The sequence below is a fragment of the Pelobates fuscus genome, chromosome 2 (genome assembly GCF_036172605.1).
Source record: "Pelobates fuscus isolate aPelFus1 chromosome 2, aPelFus1.pri, whole genome shotgun sequence".
Classification (NCBI taxonomy): domain Eukaryota; kingdom Metazoa; phylum Chordata; class Amphibia; order Anura; family Pelobatidae; genus Pelobates; species Pelobates fuscus.
The window spans coordinates 180,452,416-180,478,389 of NC_086318.1; the positions used below are offsets into that span (position 1 = coordinate 180,452,416).

At 40.6% G+C, this 25,974-nt stretch overlaps 1 protein-coding gene across 2 annotated transcripts in view; it reads left to right on the plus strand.

Annotated features, from left to right (window-relative positions):
- The window catches only part of KCNQ5 (potassium voltage-gated channel subfamily Q member 5), a 608,771-nt gene extending 584,262 nt beyond the window's left edge, over positions 1–24,509 (plus strand). For both annotated transcript variants that reach the window (XM_063442990.1, XM_063442991.1), the window contains 3 exons: positions 6,946–7,077; positions 8,277–8,403; positions 21,720–24,509. In XM_063442990.1, the coding sequence (XP_063299060.1) occupies positions 6,946–7,077; positions 8,277–8,403; positions 21,720–22,667 (1,207 nt within the window). In that variant the 3' untranslated portion in view covers positions 22,668–24,509. The remainder of the gene's footprint in view (positions 1–6,945; positions 7,078–8,276; positions 8,404–21,719) is intronic.
- The last annotated feature ends 1,465 nt before the right edge of the window (positions 24,510–25,974 follow it).

Here is a 25,974-nt window from a genome sequence, read left to right on the forward strand (position 1 = left end):
ACTATAAACACAGAAAATCCATTGCTTCCTCAAGCAAATCATGTATTTTGAACTGGTAGATAGAAATCAATATCAGAAACCCTTAAAATGTGGATCCTTAATACTCCACTTTGGCAATACATGCAAAACGCTCTTTATTACTCACTAGACACAAATGCTATGCATGTGGCAATAAATGCGGAAAATTCTTAGCCAAACATGAAAATCAAGACATCAAGCAACGTACTTATCAAAAATTCGAGCTGAAAATGGTTCCATTAATCATGCGACTGAAGACATAGCCCAGATATTTCACAAGTTTTACCTGAAACTGTAAAATCTCTGCTCTTCCCTCTACCAGCATCTGAAATCCAGAGTTACTTACACAATAATGTTGCAAAGACCCACTTATCCTGCAGCAGGTTTAGGCATACCTTATTAATTAATGTAGATTTAAAAATGTTCTTCAAAATACTCAAAACTCATCTTCAGCCTCTACTCCAGGCACTAGTCCATCCTGATCAATGAAGGTTCATATCGCAAATGGAAACAAAAGACAATACTACACAAATGTGCAATCTACTTATTATATTAGATCCTCTAAGACAACTTTCTGTCTACGGGTAATTGACGCAGAAATAAATTTGACAGGGTGAACTGGTCCCTCTTATTTGAGGTCCTGAATCATTATGATTTTGGACCAAACTAGACTAACTGGATTTAAGCCCTGAACATTTTTCCATCAGCCAGAATACTGATCAATGGCCAATCCCCTTTCTTTAGAATTAGAAATGGTACCCATCAGCAATACACCCTAATCCCTCTCCTATTCGTTCTGAGTTTAGAACCCTTCCTACAAGCCATTTGTAACAACCCAAACATCCAGGCTGTTTTAATATGCGCCTCCCAGTGTCCGAACTGCCACCACAACCACTTACACATCTATAGGGCTCCCGCCTCCCAGTGCCAGGACTGCCACCACAAGTGCCAAAGTTCTAAAGTTCCGGAGTGCCGAACCGAACCAAATGCTATTGTTTCGAATTGAAAATTGTTTGCCCATGCACATCCCTAATTCATAATTAAAGGGACACTATAGTCCAGGTCCACTATAGTCAGAATAAATTATGTTTAATGAAGCGGTTTTGATGTATAGATCATGCCCCTGCAGTCTTACTGCTCAGTTTTCTGCCATTCAGGAGATAAATCCCTTTGTTTATGCAGCCCTAGTCATACCTCCCTGCATGTGACTTACACAGTCTTCCTAAACAGTTCATGTAAACAGTCATCTAATGTTTATGCTTCCTTTATTGCAAATTCTAATTATAATGTCTTATCTCCTCCTCTGCTAATAGCTTGCTAAATCTTACAGGAGTCTCCTGTATGTAACTAAGGTTCAATTTACAGAGCAGGAGTTAAAAACTTTTAAAGTAAGTTACATCTGATTGAAAATGACACCATTTGTGTTTTCATGCAGGCTGCCAGTCACATCCAGGGGAGGTGTGGCAAGGGCTGCATAAACAGAAACAAAAGTGATTTAGCTCTTCGTGGTAGTGTATTGAGCAGGGAAACTTCAGAAGCGTGATTTATGCACCAAAATTGCCTTATTAAGCTAAAGTTGTTTTAGTGACTATAGTGTCCTTCTAAGTGGCATTGGTATTTGGTAAAAAAATAGCAGTTGGGCACAGAACTTGCCTGTAACTGAACTAGAGAACATTTCCAAATTGGCTACTTTTGTTTCTAGTCGGTTTTAAATTCCTTACAGCATAGTTTTAGTAAATACACACCATTTTCCGTGTATTGTGACAACTGGAAAAAAAATAGGATCTTTCCTTTTTAGTTGATTGTCCAGTGGACACATCACTATTTAATGGCCCCATACTCATAGCAGAGAAAATGGGGCAGTGTCTGGAAAGCTGTAGATCCATTGCTCCATTAGTCTATTTACAGCCTTCTGGACAAGTATAGGAATGAGGGAACATAGTGCAGGTCCTGTATATGTTGTATATCCATACCGTCTTACAGTCCCAGATAAGGCAAGACAGACCAGTTCTGTTCCACTGTCCCCTGTTTGTTCTTCCAGGTTCTCGGACTCCTGAGAAAGGTGACAACAGGCATATCATTAGATGCAGCTGAGCAATCCACACTAAAGTCAGGGCATTGAGCGCATGTAACAGTGCTTTAACAGTAACTGTACATGAGTAGCACTGAGTGGGGTTGTCCAGCAGATCGGCCAATCTGATTAGAATACATGCATACAAGGCTGATGCCACTTATTCAGATAGGCCCATCCTCTCGCTGTGTTACTTGCATGCTCTTTGAAGCCTACCTATATCCTGTCCCTCATTTATTGCTCCCAATGTTGGGAAGCATGTACATCGTTCATAGGACTCATGCAGTAATTAGACATCTGTCTAGTTCCACAGCATGGGATAGGGAATAAGTAGATAGGGAACAACTACCCATTTCCCCTCATACTGTTGTTACGATATGATAGAGTAAGGTAGACCTCCATGGTTTTTAGGGTGATCTTAAGAGCTCCCATAGCTTTTTGTCAGATATTTTTCAGCATCTTCTTTTTATTTTTTATTTTTTTTTAATCTCTCTACCTGCTTGCAGATTAATGTCCAAAGTGTTAGGATGGAATTTTTGGCCTGATTTATATTCCACAGACTCCAAGGTCTTGTTTCGAGGGATTTCCTCTGTTAATGCAAGTTTTTTTTCCTTCTAATTTTCATAATGGAAACCGCTAAGTGATGATCAGCATCAGTTGAGGCAGTATTAAGTCACAAATATCTACTAGCTGTTGATAATAAAAACAAAAACAAACAAAATAAAAAAACACTTACTAAAACACTTGCTAAAATGAACTGACAGCATAAGCCCTGACAGTGATATTTATCAAAGTGTTATGATCTGAAAAATGGCGCAAATTTGTAAAAATTTGTAAAAGTGAAGTGGAAATTAGTGGAGTTGTCAGGTATAGTCAATATATTCTATTGATGATTGCTCCATTTTTACAACTTTGCACCAAAAATACTTTCCAAATTGCCTTTGATAAATATCTGACTTACAATATTGTTCCCAAATTTTTTCTATTAGAGGCACTTAGTGAATTCCCCCTAATCTTGTTAACATTGCATCCGAATCAATGATGGGTCTATCTGTAAGTTAATATTACGAAGCATCTGCCTTTGTGAACATTTGGGAGTTCAAATAGAACAGGGCTCGAGAAATCCCTGGCACCAGGACAAAATTCCTAGCCGCTATGGCGATCTGGCATCTGGGATTTGTTGTGCCATGTTTTAGACAACATAATCGTATGGAGAAAACTTCATTACCACAAAACTACTACGTTAAAGGGAAGGTTTAGGCACCACAATGATGTAATCTAAATTAAGTTGTGATGGTGCCTTATGGTGCTGAGCACACTCTTACCTCAAGGGTTAAACCATTCTAACCCCAAATTTTCCTCAATCTCCGATTTCAACTCCCCCCTGTGAAATTTCAGTTTCAGTTTTGTGAATAGAAAGTCATTGATTGGCTGAGAGCGTCAGCTGACCATTCTCAGCCAATCGGCTGCGCCCCTGCCGGGTAGCACTCTGCTCTTCCTGAATCTGAAATTTTAGAGGCTGAATGTCAAGTGGGGGGGTTGGTATTGGCACTAGAGGCAGCTTTGGGTTTAAACCGTTCGAGAATGGTTTAACCCCTTGAGGTAAGAGTGTGCCGTGGGCCTCCTGGCACCATAACAACTTCATTTAGATTAAGTTGTTATAGTGCCTGGAGTTTTCTTTTACACTGTAGTGGTTCTGGTGACTATAGTGTCATTTTGTCATTTTAAGAATTGTATTTTTGTTGTTGAAAATTAAACTTTGTTAGTTAAAAGAATCCTGGACCCTAACATCGTTAGCTGGCTCCTAGACTTTAAGCAAATTTGTCAAGCCCTGATCTAGAAATAACAATATAAATCTATAATTTACAAGACATTGAGCATGGATCATTGAGCATTGTGTATCATTTACTAGTAGAATATTGTACTACATGAGCAAACAGTATAATGATATTCCAAAAAACAGATATTATCAATACAAGTACTTTTCATGATTGATATAAAATAATATAAACCTGCCGATTTTGACAGCACCATTTTAAACAGAATTCATGGTGGAGCTCTTCTACAGTGACTTCTCGTTACGGGCCTGTCAGTTGTCTTTGGATTGTTTTGCAAAGCTCCCACTAAGTGACGTGTGAATTTTTGGTGGGACCTCGGTGAGAGGAGAAATGAAAAAGTACTTATCTAAAGCTCTCCTTTCAGCATGCCCCAATTTTCTTGGAAACCGGTCATCTTCAGCTGAGCAGTCTCTACTTTGTCTTTTAATATTTGTTTATTGTATTGGAATTTCACTGAAACACCAATGCAATCAAAATTTGTTTTTCATAAAGATTTTTTATTCTTATTTTTCATTTTGGTGTCCAGTTAATCACCAATATGTTTAGTTTTGTTAACTGTGTATATCTTGGAGTATATGCTAAATACTGTCTATTTCTAAATTGAAGAATTTACAGTTATTTTATTACTAATTATTTTGTTTTTATTTAACAAAATACTGTGCTTTATAACTTGGTTTCTAGTAGGTTAGACTAGTATAAGTTAATATTTCTTTTGGTGGAACATTTCTGCCCTCTAGAGGCATTCCTGCTGTAAAGTAGACACTGCTTTTTGTGTTAAATGCACCAAGTATAGGGCTCAGTTCTGTTACTTGAGATGTGTAATAAGACATATAAAACAACAACGTTTTGGAGATTTTTCTATTCTATTACCACCACTTAAGATTTTTTCCACATAAGAAAATTATTTATTACTCCTAATTATTTATTTTATAGAAACCAATAGAGATTGCTATTATCCCTATTTTGTTACCTACAAAAAGACATCGTACTCAAACAACACAAATTAACACAGATAATCAGGTTCCTGGGTCTGGTGTAAATCATGTGTAAACATAATAGTGATATTGAATATACTCATATGTATTTTCGTAGGGGTGAAGAAGGGGGGTGTATAGGACCTGACACCCTGTGTGTGGTACTTTTTAGCCTCGTACCTTAAAGGGACACTGTTAAAGGGACACTGTAGGCACCCACACCGCTTCAGCTCATTGAAGTGGTCTGGGTGCAATGTCCATTTTGCACCTTGTGCTGCAATGTTAAACATTACAGTTCCAGAGAAACTGCAATGTTTACACTGCAGCACTAAGTCACCCTGTAGCCCGTACATTGCAGCACTAAGTCAGCTCTGCATGAGGACACCCAGTGTCAGATTTGTCTCCATAGGAAAGCATTGATTCAATGCTTTCCTATGGGGAGGCCTAATGCCTGCGCAGTAGCGACAACTTGTCATGGGATGTCATAGAGGGCGTCGACCCAGCACCCAGGCATAGGTAAGTAAATAAAGGATTTTTAACAGTTTATTTACCCGGGCAGTGGGGGTGCGAGGGCGGGGGCAGGCAGGGGGAGCAATAGTGCCAGGAATACAGGTTTGTATTCCTGGCACTATAGTATCCCTTTAACAGATGGAGGATATTTGTGTTTGTTTTTTAATTTAGATCAGGCTATTTCTCCTTAATGCAGCCACCAAATGTAAAAAACAGATCATGTGTATAGAACTCCACAAAGTTACTAACAGGGTGGTGCCCTCCAACTGACTTTTGGGGGAGTTTGGCGAACAGAACTTTGTTGCACACACCTTTATTAGTTAGGTGCATACCTGGTTGTTCAGCAGCTGTGTGTTTCCATTATTGATATCCTGGAGATCATTAGCATGCAATTTATGTGTAGCGAGGATGGGGCATAATATAGAGCGGCCTGAATGTGTCATGACATATCCCCACATATCTTAAAATATTAGAGTGTTCCTTTTTACTTTAGATCATTATGCCCTTTAATAAAATACAATAGATACAAAAAGCAATGAAACTTACCATTATTGCAAATAATAAATAAACTTTTTTTTTTTTTTTTTTACCATTAAAGTGTTCCTTTTTTAGCCTCCTCTTGATAAAATAAAAAAAGTTACAAAAACCTATAAAGCTTACCTTTATCCCAGGGCTGGGAAAGTCTCTACTCTGCAGTCTGATTCTCCAGTAAATCATCATCTACAGAGAAGCAGTGATGACACACGGAGTATGAGCAGTAATCCACCGCCCTCCACAAATGCAATGCTTCTTAATGTGAAACATTAGCTGTGTTTGGCTTCAGTGTTCTGAAAATCATTAAAACCGCTGAAAATCAAAGGTTTAACTGTTACGGCATTGTATGCCATCATGATTTAATGGGCTCAAAAGCTGCAACAGTCTGCTGCCCCTGTACTCACCTACCACCATGATCCCAGCAGAGGAGACTTTCTGACAACCCAGGCTGGCAGCACCGCACTTAGATCCCCACACAGTACTCAAGCTGCACTGGCTATGTTCCAGTTGGACAGCTCTATTGCTTTGCAGTCCCGTGGTAGCAAAGGATGATGGGAAATGTAGTCTGCATAACTAGTCCATGAAGTGGCTTTCAATGGAACTGCAGTTCAGAGTAGCTCTGGTGTTGTGTGTGCTGGGTGTATGGGTAATATATAGGGGTTTCTACAGGAAACTGACATATGTATATAGCAGCCTGCAAGCTGTGATGGCTGCCTGCACCCGAGTTGCCGTGGCACCCTGTGTGGCCACACAGCTCGCCCATCTCAAAGGCCGTCCCTGCCTGGTCACACATTATGGCAGATGTGCAAGCTTTACCTGGTTTAGTCATGCATCTCTTTTTAATGTATGTATGTATGCACCTATATATTATACAGTCATAATATTTGCATTCGGTTATTATTTTTGTCTCATCAGTTCATCTTTAAGAGTTTATTGTACATATAGTTTAATAATAGCATACTCAGCATATTTTAAACTAAATATGAATTGTTTTCTGCAGGATCATGAAATTTCACGTAGCAAAAAGGAAATTCAAGGAGACATTACGCCCATATGATGTGAAGGATGTGATTGAACAGTATTCTGCTGGACACCTAGATATGCTATGCAGAATAAAAAGTCTTCAAACACGGTTAGTATTATGTAAAAATTGACACATGCATCTCTCTTGTAGTTTGCATTTATGCATCTCTCTTGTAGTTTGTAAAAGATTTGCAAGAAAACTAAAGTCAAAATTACATGTGATACAGTGATGTAAAATACACAAAAGACTTCTTATGAAAAGAGAGAACATGCTATAAAACATAAATACATATACAACTAAACGGTCCATTTTCAAATAAAATGTAAAGCGCTAGTAGGAGGAATAACATGGCTTCATATAAAAAATAAAAAATAAATTTATTATTACCATAAATTGACCTGCAAATAATAAAACAATAATCCAAAAGTTGCACACCTTGAGGGAAGGAAAAAAAGAGCACTGAATAATAAGCACACTAGTAATCGAAGCAGCGATATGAACAGCTACACCAGAGTAGAGATCTCAATTGCCGGCTTAAAGTCAGATAATGTTTTTTACTGTAACTGTGATGTAACCCAGATTGATATGACTTTAAATGTGAATGAAACCTAAAAAATATCATACTACTGTTGGATTTTACTGCAATTAAATACACATTTGTATTCAGCAATGTCTCTGGAGTACATCAGTACCCCCCATGTACAGGTTTTATGGGTTTTTGGAAACTATACAAATATAGGGTTTTCCCCTTTTCCATTGAAATTTGCCAGGTTGGTTTGCTGGGCCTATGTTGCCTTTGAGACCGTATGGAAGCCCTAGTTCAATCTCTAGTTCAAGCTCAAGTCAATTTGAACTGTGTGTATCTGTGAATGTACGTGAATGAAGATGTATCAAAGTGTCATGCCCTCAAAAGTGGTGTAAAGATGTAAAAGGGAAGAAGTCCCCAAAGAAGTTTTCCTGCTGGTTCAGATGGTTTATGTTCTGACTGTCCCACTTGTAATAATTGGCATACTTTTTTAGAATCTTTGAAGAAACTTTAAAGAATCTTCTCTTTTGTCTCTTCTACTGCTCTACAGTGAGAGAGGGGTCAGTTGAGTTTTCACTTTGGACTTGCCAGTAAACATTTGTTGATCTTTATTTGGAAGAATGGAAAACCAACATGTACTCCTTTAACAAACTGATTCATAGTAATTATTGATAACTATTGTTGCTTATTTCTTATTATGTAATATGAGCAATACCTGAACATGCATGTTTTGCTATCATTTTGCAATGTTTAAGTTACATCTGTCCCCTTTTTTAAACAGCGTTGACCAAATTCTTGGAAAAGGTCAGATTACAACAGACAAGAAGAGTCGTGAAAAGAATGCTTCAGAAATTGAGACAGCAGATGATATCAGTATGTTGGGTCGAGTAGTTAAAGTTGAGAAGCAGGTATTGTATTTTCAGCAAATTATATCCTATAAGTAAAATTGTTATCACTACTTTTATCCTTAATTATCTACAGTATTTACAATTGTTATCTAATAATGAATACAAACAATATACAAACTACTTCCTTTGGGAATTTAAAAGAACTAGCACTTTTGAGCAAAAACTGCAGATAATAGAGGAAGCCCCACTCAGTTATATATAAATATCACTGTTACAACAGCAAACATAAATATCTACAAATGTTAAATAGACAAAACACAGGGCAATATTGTATATGCACCAGAGGAATATTTGTAGACTATTGAACTCATAAATAGTAATTTAATTGTAGGTACAACCCCAAAAATGGGTATAATAACTCTTATGACTCCTCCAGGTTACTTGTTATTTAGATGTTTCATAAATCTCACTTTAGCTCTTCTTCCGGTCCTCCCCACATTTTGTGCATCACAACTACAAGTTAGTAGATGCACAACATGTGTGGAGGTACAGGATACAAAACCTTTAATTGGAAAGTTTTCTCCTGTCCGTGTACTCAAAAAGGATGAAGTCGGGGGCGGGGCCGGACCACCGAGCTGGACGGTCGCAAGACAGACCAGCTCCGGCGAAACTTCAACTTATATAAGCAAAAAAATGCTATATTGGCTAAATATACTGACCGGCAGCGGCGGCCCTCGATGGGCACAGAGCCCGGGACCCAGGGAGAGGCTAGCTCGCGGAGTTGTAGTCCCCTGGGAGGGGAATCTTCGAGGCTGAACTTGAGGCCTACTCCAGCGGTGAGCGGGGCGGACGGCCGCTGCCCAGCTATCCCGCCGAATGGTACCCGGCCGGGGACCTGGACCCTCGAGGAACTGGCTCCGTTCCCCCCCCCCCTGGACCGGGGGGGGGGGGTGATCCCGGTCCTCACACTGAAACCCTGCCACCTGGACAGCCATGAAGGAGACAAGGCCTTGCAATACCGCCAGATCTTAAAATGGCGGCGAACACGCACCTAACTAATAGATCTGGGCGGGAGAGACTCACCCCACATTCACCGCAACCGTTATAGCCAGTGGTGTATCCTGGTTTTGTGCTGCCCTAGGCAGGACAAATTTAGGCGCCCCCCTTCCCGCCCACACGCGCCACCCCCACCCAACCCTTCCACCCTGCCCCGCATTCTAAATACACACACACACATTCACTGACAGAAACACATACTCACTAACAGAAACTCATTCACTAACAGGCAAACACACTCACACTCACTAACAGACAGACACACACACTGACAGACAGACACACACACTGACAGACAGACAGACACACTGACAGACAGACACACACACTGACAGACACACACTAAGACAGACACACACTAACACTAAGAGACAGACACACACTAAGACAGACACTAACAGACAGACAATTGGAATTCCACATTCATGGTGCATCTTTACGTCAGTTTAACACCAGAATATATGGCCCAGGCTGCCTGAGATAGATTAGAGTTACACTCCAAATGGCCTGCCCTTCATGTTTAATATTTAGGAAAAATATGCATTTATAAAAAGTGTCACAGTCACTTTACATTTTGCAGCAGAAGTGTGTTTATAAAATATGAATATATATATATATATATTAACAAATTTCTATTTTCCCTTTTACTCTACCACATCACACTTCATGAGTGTGTTTAACATGATGCAGAGGGGGAAAATGTGTGTATATGTGTCACAATGGGATAACTGTCCCAGGACTTTCCCAGCATGGAATTTTGGTGTCGCCTCCCCCCCCCCAGCCTCCTTACCTTTAGGAATGCTGGGGGGGTTCTCCCTCTTCCTGGGGCTGCCGGTCAGGCTGCTGGGCTGGCTGCTAGGCGCGGGCGGCACTGGCGAGGGAGCACTTTCCCCTGAGCTCTCTGCTCAGCTCCCTCGCGCGCGCGCCGCCCGCAGAGTGAGGCTGGGAGGCGGAGCCAGAATATGACATCATATTCGGGCTCCCAGCCTCACTCTGCGGGCGGTGCGCGAGGGAGCTGAGCAGAGAGCTCAGGGAAAGTGCTCCCTCGCCAGTGCCGCCCGCGCCTAGCAGCCAGCCCATCCGGCATGTCAGTTAGCCGCAAGGCTAACAAGACATTTGCCCTGGGCGTTTGGGGGTGGCTTTTTTTTTACGCCCCCTGGAAAATGCCGCCCAAGGCAAATGCCTTGTTTGCCTCGCGGCTAATACGCCCCTGGTTATAGCCCCATAGCGCTGCAGGATCTACCACTCATGGACTGCAACTGCACATTCACAACAGGGCGCCCTACTGGGACACTTACCACATGGAACCCTCCTCTGAATCTCAGCTCCGGTAAGGAGAGGGACCCACAACCAGCGGCGGGGAACAGGGCATCACGCATTAAGCCTGCTACCACCATACCGGCAGATCATGTCAGCCCTCACTCTGCAACATATCACCCCTTGGAAATCCCGGGATCCAAACCCAGAACATCGGATGTCACACAGCACCCCACGCAGCGACGACTAGCCGGCCCACAGCAACCGCAAAGCGAGCAAAACAGACCACAAGGAGTCCTAACCGAATTCACAGAAGGCAAGATTTCTCGGACACTAAGGGACCGTTTAAGCATGACCCGAATAGCCTTTACCCTCCCTAGTGTAAATATAATAATATGATGTCTGCCTTACAGTAATGTGTGTATTCCTGTATGGTCTATATTCCTGTATAACCAACAGCAGCTAGGGGTTAACTGTATAGCTCTCGACCCTGATCTACTGCATCCATTCACGAGTGGCTACAGGGGAGTAAGAGGTGAAATTACTTAGTTGATACCTAACTACATTGTTCATACTTAAGCATGTACTCATCTAACCTAAGCATACTACCTGCCTGCAACCATATGATTCTAACATTAAGCTACCGTCCTATATACTTCCTTATTGTCTCATAGAATCTCAATTTAAACAACATTTACTCAGCATGACTATACAAATGTATTGCTAACTTAGTATATAGCTTGTTTAACCTCTCTCATCACACGTATGTTTTAATCTGAATACGCATAGTTACCTTAGCATACTACATAAATAATCTATGCCATGCCTAACTATCTTGATTTAACCCCTTAACCCCTTAAGGACACATGACATGTGTGACATGTCATGATTCCCTTTTATTCCAGAAGTTTGGTCCTTAAGGGGTTAAGGACACATGACATGTGTGACACGTCATGATTCCATTTTATTCCAGAAGTTTGGTCCTTAAGGGGTTAAACCTGTTCATAGACATAAAAAAAATAGTGCATTGTCCTAACATACCCTAATGCTTTCCATGTTATCACTCATTGTATTGAACTAAGCACGCGGATTGCCTTTGGGGTACCGAGTGCCTGAATGTTATCACCATATGCACTGCAAAAATAAAGAATTAAAAAAAAAAAAAAAGGATGAAGTCACTCTTGTTAAAAGCAATTTTTTTTCGGATTTTTATTCTGTCTCCCTTCTAAATGCAATGGGGGCCAACATTTTTTTAAGATTTTTCCCTTTTCTAAAAATAATACGCATGGTAACTCAGAACTTAAAAATATATCTCCTAGGGGGCGGGGCCTGATAGCCAAGCTAGGTAGTCGCATGTGGCTAGAGCTCCCTGGAGAAAATCACTTACTGGGCCAGATTATTGACTTGTCCTCTCTACTTTTTGAACAAAACTTGCTTATACTTTTTTGACTATCCTGCCGAGTTGGACTTGTTTCTGCCTGGTTCTGGCAGTCATAGTCCATGTTCAACATCTCTGCGGCCTACTAACGAGGCAGGGGAGGTGGCTGATCCTCCGCCCATGCCTGAAGAAAGCCTATTCCAGGATCCTGTCCCCCATCCCCCTTTGAACCGGTGGGGGATATCCCGGTCTCCACTGGTGGAATCTAGTGGCCTTCTCAGTGTGGCAATATAGCTAACGTCAGAGGGTTGAGGCTCACCTTACAAGATGACCGCCATTCTGGGGCCCGCTACGCCACAAGCCTTCACACAGCCTAATCCCCATATAGACCCGCTTCTGAGAGCTTTTGATGAGCTCTGTGCTCAGTTCTGGGCTAGACTACAAAATCAAATGCACATTACTCACAACCTCACGAATTCGGACAGCTGGCCGACGACACAGTGTGCAGTCTCTCCTGAGCGGTGCACGCAGATCATCACTGATCATCCGCAAACAGATTCCGAGGTCGGTAACTAAGCCTCGACGATATGGCTTCCAAGCCAGCTTCTATCTACCCAGAATGCAAACCACTCAGGGTTCTTTCTCCAGGCACCACCTACACAGCCAATGGGTTCCTCATATGCTTTGCTGGCTGTCTATTAGATCTCCAAAAATATCTCCAGCAGCTGGGCGTGGTCGGTCTTTGGGGATCGGTTCCTCTAAGTGTAGTGTAGCAGAGATCCGGTGGAGGCATTGGTTGAGTTGACTCCTGAACATCTCTACAGCAAGGCTTATTTTCCCCTTTTATTTTTCTTTATAGCTAGAAATTGTTTCTGTTATATTGTTCTCCTGTTGATTGACATGCTATGCTGTAGTCTATATACAGTACATATACCACATAGTGGTAATTACCTCTTGCTCACCTAGCTATTTATATCTATACTTCCTATATTTTCACTACTCAAGCAACTAGCTTGCCCCTTATGCATATCTAGCCTGGATACCCTATACCTGGACTAACAGCTATTATTATTATTATTATTATTATTGCCATTTATATAGCGCCAACAGATTCCGTAGCACTTTACAATATTATGAGAGGTGATTAACTATAAATAGGACAATTACAAATAAACTTACGGGAACAATATGTTGAAGAGGACCCTGCTCAATCGAGCTTACATTCTATAGGAGGTGGGGTGTAAAACACATTAGGACAGGATTAGGACACATTAGGACACATTAGGACAGGAATTTGCAATCAAATAAGGTGGGCTGCCCTTTAGGAGAGGGCAAGAGACAGGTATGTGAGGAAGGGGTTAGTCTTGGAGGCCATAAGCTTTCCTAAAGAGATGGGTTTTAATGCACTTCTTAAAAGATGCAAGACTAGGGGAGAGGCAGGCTATTCCATAGGAAGGGAGCTGCCCGCAAGAAGTCCTGCAAGCGCGAGTTGGCCGTGCGGGTGCGGACAACGGACAGGAGGTGGTCACGGGCAGAGTGGAGAGACCGAGAAGGGACATACCTATGGATCTGTGAGGAGATATAAGAGGGGCTAGAGTTGTTCAGTGCTTTATAGGTGTGAGTTAGTACCTTGAATTGACTCCTATATCATACAGGAAGCTAATGTAAGGACTGGCAGAGGGGTGAGGTGTGAGAGAAACGACTAGAGAGGAAAATCAGTCTAGCAGCAGCGTTCATTACGAACTGTAGGGGGGCAGTACGGCTTTTGGGAAGACCAATCAGGAGAGGGTTACAATAATCCATGCGGGAAATTACTAGAGCATGGACAAGTTTCTTGGTAGTATCTGGTGCAAGAAAGGGGCGGATGCGGGCTATGTTTTTAAGATGGAATCTACAGGATTTGGCAACATGCTGTATGTGAGGCACAAAGGTGAGACCAGAGTCAAGTATGACGCCAAGACAGCGCGCTTGCAAGGATGGACTGATGTTGGTACCACAAACTTAAAGGGAGAGCGAAAGAGGAGGATCAGTATTAGGAGGAGGAAAGACAAGGAGCTCAGTTTTAGAGAGATTGAGTTTCAGAAAGCGGGAGGACATCCAGTCAGAGATGGAAGAAAGGTAAGCAGTGACACGTTGCAGGACGGCAGGGGAGAGGTCCGGGGAGGAGAGATATAGCTGGGTGTCATCAGCGTACAGGTGGTAGCGGAATCCAAAAGAGGTAATAAGTTTGCCAAGAGAGGCAGTATAAAGAGAAAATAGAAGGGGACCAAGGACAGAGCCTTGGGGGACTCCAACCGAGACAGGACGAGGGGAGGCGGTATCATTAGTAAAAGAGACACTGAATGAGCGTTGGGAGAGATAAGAGGAAAACCACGAGAGGACAGAGTCACAGAGACCAAGTGATTGAAGAGTTTGAAGAAGGAGAGCATGATCAACGGTGTCAAAGGCCGCTGAGAGGTCAAGAAGAATTAGTATGGAGTATTGGCCTTTGGATTTAGCTGCGATAAGGGCAGTCTCTGTAGAGTGGAGAGGGCGGAAGCCAGATTGAAGGGGGTCAAGGAGAGAGTTGGAATTGAGGAAATGAGACACACTGATAAAGACAAGTCTTTCCAGAAGCTTTGAGGAAAAAGGGAGCAGGGATATGGGACGGTAGTTAGAGGGGGTGGACGGGTCGAGGGATGGTTTTTTTAGTATAGGTACTACAGTGGCATGTTTAAGGTCAGCAGGGACGATGCCAGAAGAGAGAGAGCAGTTGAAGATGTGTGTTAAAGAAGGCATGAGACAAGTGGAGAGAGATCTGATAAGGTGAGATGGGACAGGATCGAGTGGGCAAGTGGTGGGGTGAGAGGAGCAAAGAAGAGCAGCCACCTCTTGGTCATTAGCTGGGGAGAATGTCTGAAGGGTAGGAAAAGCATGATCTATGTGTGGTTGAGAAACAGAATGGCAAGGAGGGGAGATTTTTTTTCCTTAGCTGTTCAATCTTGTCAGTGAAGTAACATGCAAAGTTATCAGCAGTAAGGTTAGTTTGGGGGGTGGTCACAGCAGGGCGAAGAAGAGAATTAAAGGTGTCAAAGAGATGCCTGGGGTTGCGGGAACATGAACTAATGAGAGAGTAAAAGTAGGACTGTTTGGCAAGGGCAAGGGCTGCACTGTATGAACACAATATGAATCTATAATGGTGAAAGTCTGACTGGGTGCGAGACTTCCTCCAGGAGCGTTCAGCACAACGGTAGCATCTTTGCAAGTAGCGCATTGATTTAGTATGCCATGGTTGGGGGCGGGTCGTCTTCGAGGTGCTTGTTTGGAGTGGCGCTGCAGCGTTCAAGGCAGATGTAAGAGTAGAGTTATATGTGGAGATGGCCAGCGAAGGACAGGAGAGGGAAGGGATGGACAGCAGTCGTGAATCAATGTCAGCTGACAACTGCTGGAGATCAAGAGAATTAAGGTCCCTCCTGAGTTAAGGGGGGTTAGGCTGAGGTTGTTGGGTGAGGGGGTACGCGAGAGCAAATGATAAGAGGTGGTGATCAGAGAGTGGAAATGGAGTGTTGCAGATATTAGATACTGTACATGCATAAGTGAAGTTTAGGTCAAGGGTATTTCCAGCTACATAGTAGTGAAAGTAGTTTAGTGGCTGCAGAGGTCAAAGGTGGGTTTATAGGAATATTGAAGTCCCCGAGAATTAGGGATGGAATGTTAGAAGAGAGGAAATAGGGTAGCCAGGCAGCAAAGTGGTCAAGGAAGAGAAGAGGGGAACCAGACGATAAATAACAGCAATGTTAGCAGAGAAGGGTTTGAAAAGGCGAATTGAATGTATTTCAAATGACGGGAAAGAGAGGGAAGGGGGGGTGGGTAGAGGTTTAAAGGAGCAGTGAGGGGAGAGGAGAAACCCAACACCACCACCTTTACATTCAGAGTTTCTTGGGTTGTGGGTAAGTTGGAGACCACCGAAGGACAAAGATGCAGGGGTGGCAGTGTCAGAGAGGGAGAGCCAGGTCTCTGTTAAGGCTAGTAAATCTATTGAATGAGAGATGAAGAAGTCATGGACAGCAGTGGATTTAGTTATATTGCAAACCGAGCGTGCGTTCCAGAGGGCAGTATTGAAGGAGGATTTAGAGGAACATGAGATGGGTATGAGATTAGTGTGGATCCTTGGGTTAGTATGTGGTGAGTTTGTTGAGAGGGGACCGGGGTTTGGAGAGACATCACCAGCTGCTAGGAGCAGAAAGATAGAAAGGAAGTGAAGGTGGGAGTAGGATTTGAAAGTTTTGTAGGAGGGTATGTATGTAGAGCATTTGGGAGGAGTTATTATTATTATTATTATTGCCATTTATATAGCGCCAACAGATTCCGTAGCGCTTTACAATATTTTGAGAGGGGGGGGATGTAACAATAAATAAGACAATTACAAGAAAACTTACAGGAATAATAGGTTGAAGAGGACCCTGCTCAAATGAGCTTACAGTCTATAGGAGGTGGGGTATTAGAAACATTAGGATAGGAAATATCAAGTAGGAGTGAAGCAGAGCTGGAGGAGAGAGCAAAGCACTATTCCATAGGGACAGGTATGTAAGGGAGAGATTACTCTGGGAGGCCATACGCTTTCCTGAAGAGATGGGATTTAAGGCCCTTCTTAAATGATTGAAGACTAGGGGAGAGTCTGATGGCAGTAGGCAAGTTATTCCATAGGAGAGGAGCCGCCCGTGAGAAGTCCTGCAAGCGTGAGTTGGCCGTACGGGTGCGAACAGCGGTCAGGAGGTGGTCGCGGGCAGAGCGGAGGGTACGAGGAGGGGCATACCTCTGGATCAGTGAAGAGATATAAGAGGGGCTGGAATTGTTCAGTGCTTTAAATGTATGGGTTAGCACTTTGAATTGACCCCTATAGGATACAGGGAGCCAATGTAAGGACTGGCAGAGGGGCGAGGTGTGAGAGGACCGACTGGATAGGAAAATCAGTCTAGCTGCAGCATTCATTACAGACTGTAGCGGGGCAGTACGGCTTTTGGGGAGACCAATCAGGAGAGGGTTACAGTAATCCATGCGGGAAATTACTAGAGCATGGACAAGCTCCTTGGTAGCATCTTGCGTAAGAAAGGGGCGGATGCGGGCTATGTTTTTGAGTTGGAACCTACAGGACTTGGCAACAAACTGGATGTGAGACTCAAAGGTGAGACCAGAGTCAAGTATGACGCCAAGACAGCGCGCTTGTAGGGATGGACTTATGTGGATATCACTGACTTGAAGGGAGAGTGAGAGAGGAGGATCAGTATTAGGAGGAGGAAAGACAAGGAGTTCAGTTTTAGAGAGGTTAAGTTTGAGAAAGCGTGACGACATCCAGTCAGAGATGGAAGAGAGGCAAGCAGTGACACGTTGCAGGACGGCCGGGGAGAGGTCCGGTGAGGAGAGGTATATCTGAGTGTCATCAGCGTACAGGTGGTAGTTGAATCCAAAAGAGGCAATACGTTTTCCAAGAGAGGCAGTATAAAGAGAAAATAGAAGGGGACCAAGGACAGAGCCTTGGGGAACTCCAACCGAGACAGGGCGAGGGGAGGAGGTATCCTTGGAAAAGGAGACACTAAATGAGCGTTGGGAGAGATAGGAGGAAAACCAAGAGAGGACAGAGTCACAGAGACCGATAGGCTGGAAAGGTATGTGTAGAGTGCATGGGATGAATAGAGAGAGGAGGGGAGTAATTTGGAAGTAATGATGATGGTGTTGCCAGGGACAGGTGAGCGAAAGGATAGGGATATTTTAGTAATGAGAGAAGTTAGTGTTAAAGTGAAAAATAGAAGGGAGAACATTAGAGAAAATGTGTATTATATAGATATGTAGATCATATATACAAACACACACAAATATCAATGAGTGTTTAAACCATTGTAAGGATGCAGTGTGTTAAATGATTTCAGGTGAGGAGAGTTTTAGTGACTTGATTGGTGTGTTAAGGAGACCAGCTGATGTGCACTATCTATAAGTAAGTTGATGACCATGGGGTGGGGTGGGCAATCTTCCAGAGATGATACCTCTGCTCTGAAGATTCTGCAGGACTTGGTTGCTTGGGAGTGCTGGGTGTTAGTGCTGTTTTAAGGGGCCCAGTCTGAAATATAAGGTCTGAGGTTAGAAAAAAAAATGAAATAAAACACTATTATGGGTGGGGAGACATGGGGCTATTGAGGTAATTAATTAGAGATGAAAAACTAAAGGAGAGAACATTTGGGATAAAAAGATATGAAGGATCAGATAGGTGAAAGTTGTAAACCATGAACATAAATTTACTAGATTATCAGTGAGAGTAGTAACACTAGCTAAACAAACAATTAACAAAGAGTCTTAGAGAATGAACATAAAATGACATGGTCATACCAGCTTTAAGAAAAACAAAAATAGAAGATCAGGATGGGAGATATAGTTATTAATTAAGTAGTGATAGTATAGGGAGGGAGATGGAATAGAACACAATTTTAAAATAGGAGTTTAAAGGAAGCAGTAATGCAGGAATTCTTGAGTAGATCTTCCAGAGATGATACCTCTGCTCAGAAGATTCTGCAGGACTTGGTTGCTTGGGAGTGCTGGGTGTTAATGCTGTTTTAAGGGGCCCAGTCTGAAATATAAGGTCTGAGGTTAGAAAAAAATAAATCTATAAATCAATCAGACACACTATTATGGGTGGGGAGACATGTGGCTATTGAGGTAATTAATTAGAGATGAAAAACTAAAGGAGAGAACTTTGGGATAAAAAAGATATGAAGGATCAGATAGGTGAAAGTCATAAACCATGAACATAAATTTACTAGATTATCAGTGAGAGTAGTAACACTAGCTTAACAAACAATTAACAAAGAGTCTTAGAGAATGAACATAAAATGACATGATCATACCAGCTTTAAGAAAAACAAAAACAGTGAATCAGGATGGGAGATATAGTTATCAATTAAGTAGTGATAGTATAGGGAGGGAGATGGAATAGAACACAATTTTAAACTGAGTTTAAAGGAAACAGTAATGCAGGAATTCTTGAGTAGATCTTCCAGAGATGATACCTCTGCTCAGAAGATTCTGCAGGACTTGGTTGCTTGGGAGTGCTGGGTGTTAGTGCTGTTTTAAGGGGCCCCGTCTCTGCTCAGAAGATTCTGCAGGACTTGGTTGCTTGGGAGTGCTGGGTGTTAGTGCTGTTTTAAGGGGCCCAGTCTCTGCTCAGAAGATTCTGCAGGACTTGGTTGCTTGGGAGTGCTGGGTGTTAGTGCTGTTTTAAGGGGCCCAGTCTGAAATATAAGGTCTCTGCTCAAAAGATTCTGCAGGACTTGGTTGCTTGGGAGTGCTGGGTGTTAGTGCTGTTTTAAGGGGCCCAGTCTCTGCTCAGAAGATTCTGCAGGACTTGGTTGCTTGAGAGTGCTGGGTGTTAGTGCTGTTTTAAGGGGCCCAGCTAAAAGTGCGAAGTTCATCCTGACATGTCATGTGTCTGATTATGCTATGTGTCATTGCCATCTTGTGTATTGCCATTACATTAAAAAATAAAGAATTATAAAAAATAAAGAAAATCTAACAGCAAGGAACAATATTTTTTAATTATGCGGCCAACTTCAAATGCTTGTGAAATATCGTGTGTATTAAATTAAAATTAATATGTATGTTATTTTCTTTAATTTTATTTAATAACAACTTTCTATATTCCCTATTCTAGCAATTTCTGCCTAAAATGTATTATCATAATCCTACTCTAAAAACATGTTCTTTAAAACAACAGGTTGTTTAAAAAAATTGGTCATTCTCTGGTCATTTCATATGCTGGACTGTTTTTCAAATGCTTTCAGTAGGTTTAAAGTGGCACAGTCATGGCCGAATACAGTTTTTTTAACCCCCCTCCCGACTCCACTACATCTAATTGCCCCATAGTTACACCCAAATGCCCCTAAGCCCCCCATAATACCTTTTTTAATTTTTAATTTTGTGCCCAAACCTAGGCCCTGGGTGCCGCCATATTTGTGTGGGCAGATGAAGTCCCTGTGGGACACGTCATCTGCCCACACTAGATAGCGCTGTGAAATTCCTGCTCAAGCCCAGTTAAACACTTGGGCATTCGCTATTCTCCGAAAATCAGACCGGAATTTTGTATATTCATTCATCAGAATGAACACCATTGGTGTTTGCTTGTTCGTTCAGTTTATTACAAGGAGGTTGCGACCGGCTCGCAACTCCCTCCTTGTAATATGAACAAATAGAAGTGGCAGGGAGCTGTGCAATTAACTATACTTTGATCACTTGAGAATCCATTAATTGGCAATTTAAGTCTGTTTGGTATAGTCATTATATCAGGGGTCAATGTTTCTGCACATCCATTAGCCATTGGTTAGTGAAAGTTTGCCTTGGAGAGTAGAAATTCCCCTTGACAAGTGTTTCATAGACCCACCAGGTTTCCAGTGGCAAGTAACATTTAGGCCTGTTTAGTACCAATAACTCAAAGTTTTGGCCTCTGATACTATGACACTATTCATGTGACTCCTGTGTTAATTATCATATTGATATTCCATTCTGCCTATGCTATTCACTTATCTACTCTATTATGGCATACGTGTACATTATTCCTGTGTTCTACCAGGGTGTCATATGTTTCTTTCCCAATTTCCTGAATAGCTATTATTCGTATTCTTATTTGTCTACAGTATTTTCCAACAACTCTTCAATCTCGCTCCTTTGATATTTCAAGTTAAACGCCTTCATCGTTTCAAAATGAACATGTTTTAAAGGACTGGCTAAATGGGAGCAGGGTGTCTTCACTTCTGTTCTGTTCCCTACTTCCACAGAGCAGTACCTCAGTACCTCAATGGTAGTTTTCTGTCCCTGTTATAAATTACCCCTACTGTTTCCTATGGATATCTCTCAAATGCCTCTCCCTTCCTACATTCCTACCTCTAAGAGAGGAAGAAGTTGTTGTTTTTATTAAATTTAGCAACGAGTCATGCTCCCAGAAGCTAGCAGGTAAAACAAAAGGCCCTTACTTTTATTTATGAGACTTTGGCATCGATTACTCTTACTCTTTAGCATCCAGTTTTTGCTAATTGAGAACTGACTAATGACTGGTATGTTGAAGGATCTATTCCTAAAGACGTTTATCTACACATATGTAACAATTGCTGTACATTGAATGATTTTATTGTTTTAAATTACTAAATTAAGTTATAATCAGTCTTGAAAGAAATTCCTAGATGTTCCAATTGGGAATTGACTAGTCACCACAAACCTGTGTTTCTAAATAATGTTAAAGGAAAGCTATATCCTAAGGATCCAAGTTTGTTTAATTATAGGTGCTTGTTCCCTGCAGATAGCAATCTCTGGCTTAGAAAATGCTCGAAAGAATTACTTTTCTGATCTGTTGGAAAAAGACAGCATAATGACAGCTGTTTGTAGCATATATATATATATATATATGTTATATACCATCAAACAGTATATTGCATTGGTAATCGAAACCTTTTGTCAGATATCGTTAAATAAGCCATTTAAAGGATATACTTGCTTGACCCTAGTTGAAGCATAAATTGTGAGCAAGAGACACACTGACGTTTATGCTCCAAATGAAGTAATGCGTGTGTATCTGTGTATCTGCATGTGTGTTGCTTCAGATAATGTTGAGAAACGTGTAAAACTGAAGTGTAATCTTGCACTAATCTTTTTATTCTCTTACACACAGGTACAATCAATTGAGTCAAAACTAGACAGCCTACTTGATATCTACCAACAGGTCTTAAAGAAAGGATCTGCCTCAGCACTGACTTTGGCGTCATTCCAGATGCCACTCTTTGAATGTGAACAAACTTCAGATTATCAAAGTCCCATAGACAGCAAAGATTTGTCCAGTTCTGCACAGAACAGTGGATTTATAACTAGATCAGCCAGTGCCAACATCCCTCATGGATTACAACTTGTACTCACACCAAATGAATTTAACACTCCTGCTTACTATGGATTCAGTCCAACAACACATAGTCAAGTAACGCAGGTATCAGCGAATCCAAGTGATGGACCTTTAACAATGGTTACCAATAGTGTATCAAACCAAATAAGCCAGGCTTCAAAGCCAGCAGCACCAACAACATTGCAGATACCAGCTGCACCATCCTTAAAGCATGTCAACAGACCAGAGCCTATTCACATAATTCCTGTGACTACAAAAGAAGACATTTGTGATGTCACTGCCTGCCTTGTTGCCTCAAAAGAAAGTGTACAGCCTGCACAACCCAGTCTAACTAAAAATTTTGTAAGGAGGAAAAGCCTTGATGCAAATAGTGGGGTATTATCGTCAGTCCCATTTAAACACAAGGATTTTGGAAAATCAATTTCTGTGCAAAACCTGATCCAATCCACAGAAGAACTTAATGCACAGCTTTCATGCAGTGACTCAAGTGTCTCCAGAGACAGCCAAGATGTATATCCAGAGTGGAGGGAATCTAAACTGTTTATAGCCGATGAAGAGCTGGAGACAGAGCAGGAGACTGGGGATGTTGCGTCCCAGTCTACGGAGGACACCAGTTTGTTATCCGACACTCTGAGGACTGGAATAGCAAGATCATCTCAAAGCATTTATAAATCTAGGGATGGTTCAGAAACACTTAGCCCTCCACATGTTAAACACAAATAACACTTGGATTTATTTTTTTATAGGCTTAAAAATTCCTTTAGTCATACATATCATTGCATGGACTATGTTGAAAGCCCTTAATTAGATTGCAACAGTGCAAGAATCAGGAAGAAATTGAAAGGCAGTTCTATGAGCCCATATCTTCTAATTGCATGGAAATGCATGTTTAAGTGATGGCAACAAATTTTTAAAAACTATATATATACATACATACATAAACATACTACAAACACACACTCACACATGCATACATAGAACAACAACAGCCCTACAACTTAGAATGGTATATATATGACATATACTGGCAGATCCACAAAGAATGTGCCACTTATGTGATGGGTCAAAAAAGATTAGGCAATTAATGGTACATAATGCAAACAAAGATTCTAAAGCACTTTGAATCTAGATAGATGGCACATTTGTCCAAATTAGATCTAAGGTTCATGTTTACAAAATAAATAAGTAAAATGTTACAGCTGCTAGTAAGGTAACAAGAAAAGTAGTAACATTGGATTTGAACTGCTGCTAATCGTGGCGAGATACACACATTAACTCATTTCAAATGGTTATTTTAATACTCACATAATATGAATGTTGATTTCTGTATATTTTTGGTGAATTAGTGTTGTGACAAAAAGAAAAAAAAAATGAAAATTGACACATCACGTCTGGGTTGTTCTTTGTAATAAGAACATTATTTTGCTATAAAAAAAAATGAAAAAATTATTACACCTGGGGGAAAATGTCACTGCAGTCTTAACCGTACTAAATGCTGTAAACTCTATTGTGAAGGACTTGAACTGTTTACTATGAAATAAGTTCTGCCTCCATATCTGTTCTAAAGAAGTATTCTTGGATGTTCAATGATAGCCTTGTTATGTGAACGTACATACATACTGTATATTGTACATATGGTGTCCATGTCTATAAAACATACAACGGGGACATAATTTCAGGACAGAATGAGTGAGGTGCATCCAATTTAATCATATTTCTGTTTCTTCAAATATAGACACCCACATACAAACATGTGTGTTTATATATATATATGTATATATATATGTGCACGTGTGTTAAGTATATATTTTCAATGGCCATAATTTAACAAAGCCGTTTAATCTATAGCAAGCATATGCACCACTCCAGGGTCAAGGAAACACCATCTCCACTCCTGAAATGATGCCCCTGATTTATGAATGAATAGCTGTGTTTAATAAATCAGTCTAGAGGATCAAATTTTGGATAACCAATTCTAAAACATGTCTGAAGCACAATTAGCCAATCACTGTTTGCCATGTCAAATGTCATTTGGTTTTCTGTTTGATTAGTAAAATGGCAGTATAGGCGTGCTAAAAACCTATTTACTAATCATGTTTTGTGACATTAACTAAGTTTTCTCAACATCTCAACTCATTTTAGAAATAACTTATTTTGAATGTCTGTATATGTTTAGCCAAATAACTATTCTGTAAACTGAAGAGTATTGTATAATGTATACATCGATATTATATTTTAATTTTGTTTTGTTTTTAATTTTTTTGTTTTATTTTTTTAAATTTCACGTGCCTTTATTTCATTTTACGGATCTCATATCTCATGGGTCTGCATTTTGGTTAATAGAAGATACAGTGTATGAAAAATTATCATTTTTTTTTTTTCAAGGAAAATATTAGTTTCAGTTATTTTGCTTCCCTCTTTGATTAGAATAAGCAGGTACCATTAAATGATTTTACTGATAATTTATCACACATAACTTGGTATACTGTATTTGCCTTAAAGAAATGCTTGAGAGCTTGAAATTTCTTAGTTTTAACTTATTTATTTAATAAAATGTTGTGCACATATCTGGGCAATTCTATGAATCATGTATGAACAATATGGGATTTTTTCTGAAAGTGATAATAAAATAGGAATATGTTTTAATTTTGTCACTTTTTTAAAATATTGGTATGTTTGTACTAAATTTTCAAATTATGTTTTTTTTTTTTTTTAAAGACTTGCATTTTGATTTGATAAAAAGTAACATATTGCATGTACACTACACTAGAATATCTAGGCTTTGTTACTGGTTGGTACAGAACTAATATTGTTTTTGTTAATAACACTTTTTAATGCATTCTGGTAAAAATTACAGAAATACCAATTAACTGGTGATATTGAAGGTATACATACAGTTGTATTTTAAATTATACGGATAATAAACTTGTGGGTTTACCCTGAAGTCAATCCACTTAAGAGCACACCAATAGAGAATAAGATCTTCCCCCCATTTTTTTTTTGTTTTTGTTTTTCTTTTCCTCCTGTGGCATAGCTAAATTAAAAAAAAAATTGAATTGATATACAATTAAGAATGCAAGTTTTATTGGTGCAGATCAAGGTATAAAATCTTTCACACGTGGGACCGGCATTTGCTTTACCTGTATTTTTATTTTATTTTAAATCAACTTGTAGAATGATATGAATAACACAAGTTCAAAATAAGCAATTCACAATAGTCACGTCTGCTCACTCTCCATAAAAAGCAAAAGCAAAAACACACACACATCTTAAATATGCACATATGTTTTAATATGCACTGCGTGTTTTCGTGGGGAAGGAGGTAATGGGTGAAAGGAAAAACGTGGAGGAAGGAAGTATAAACAGAGTGACTCAGGTGGAGAGGGCTAGGAGGATAGGGAAACAATTAAGTATGGACAGAGACACAAATATGGTAAGAGGGTTTGGGTTCAGGGACACAAGTGATATAAGGTAACGATGGTCAGAGGGACACAGGCGGAGGAAGGTGATGAATGGACAGAGAGGGACAGAGAGACTCAGGTAGATAAAGTGGTTCTGAACAGTGAAACCTTTTTTGTTAAACTGTTAAGCTTCATAGCTTATATGTCATCCAGTGCACCCCATATAATTCACAAGGAACTGTGCCGTAATAAAAAGACATAACCAATACTAACATTAGGAATACATAACAAACGAAAACATTTTGGATATCTGTTCCATTTATTAACCTTCCCACCACTGTCATGCTGTGAAGGAAAGAATGGACAATATTTTCAGCCTTCCTGGTTAATAGGGGGTTTGAGGATCCCCATTTATTAACTTTTAACTATTTATTTATTGTACACCGATGCAGCCAGTAGGGAGACTAATAGGTTACAAGATTTCTTTAAATTAAAAAAAAAAGGAAGTTGTTCCAAAATAAACAAATACATATTGCAAACTCCCCTGTATAGACAACTAAAATGCAGAAGTAAACAGGCCGCAGTGAAGAACGTGGGGTACTGTTCTTCAGCTTAGGATTCTTTAGTAT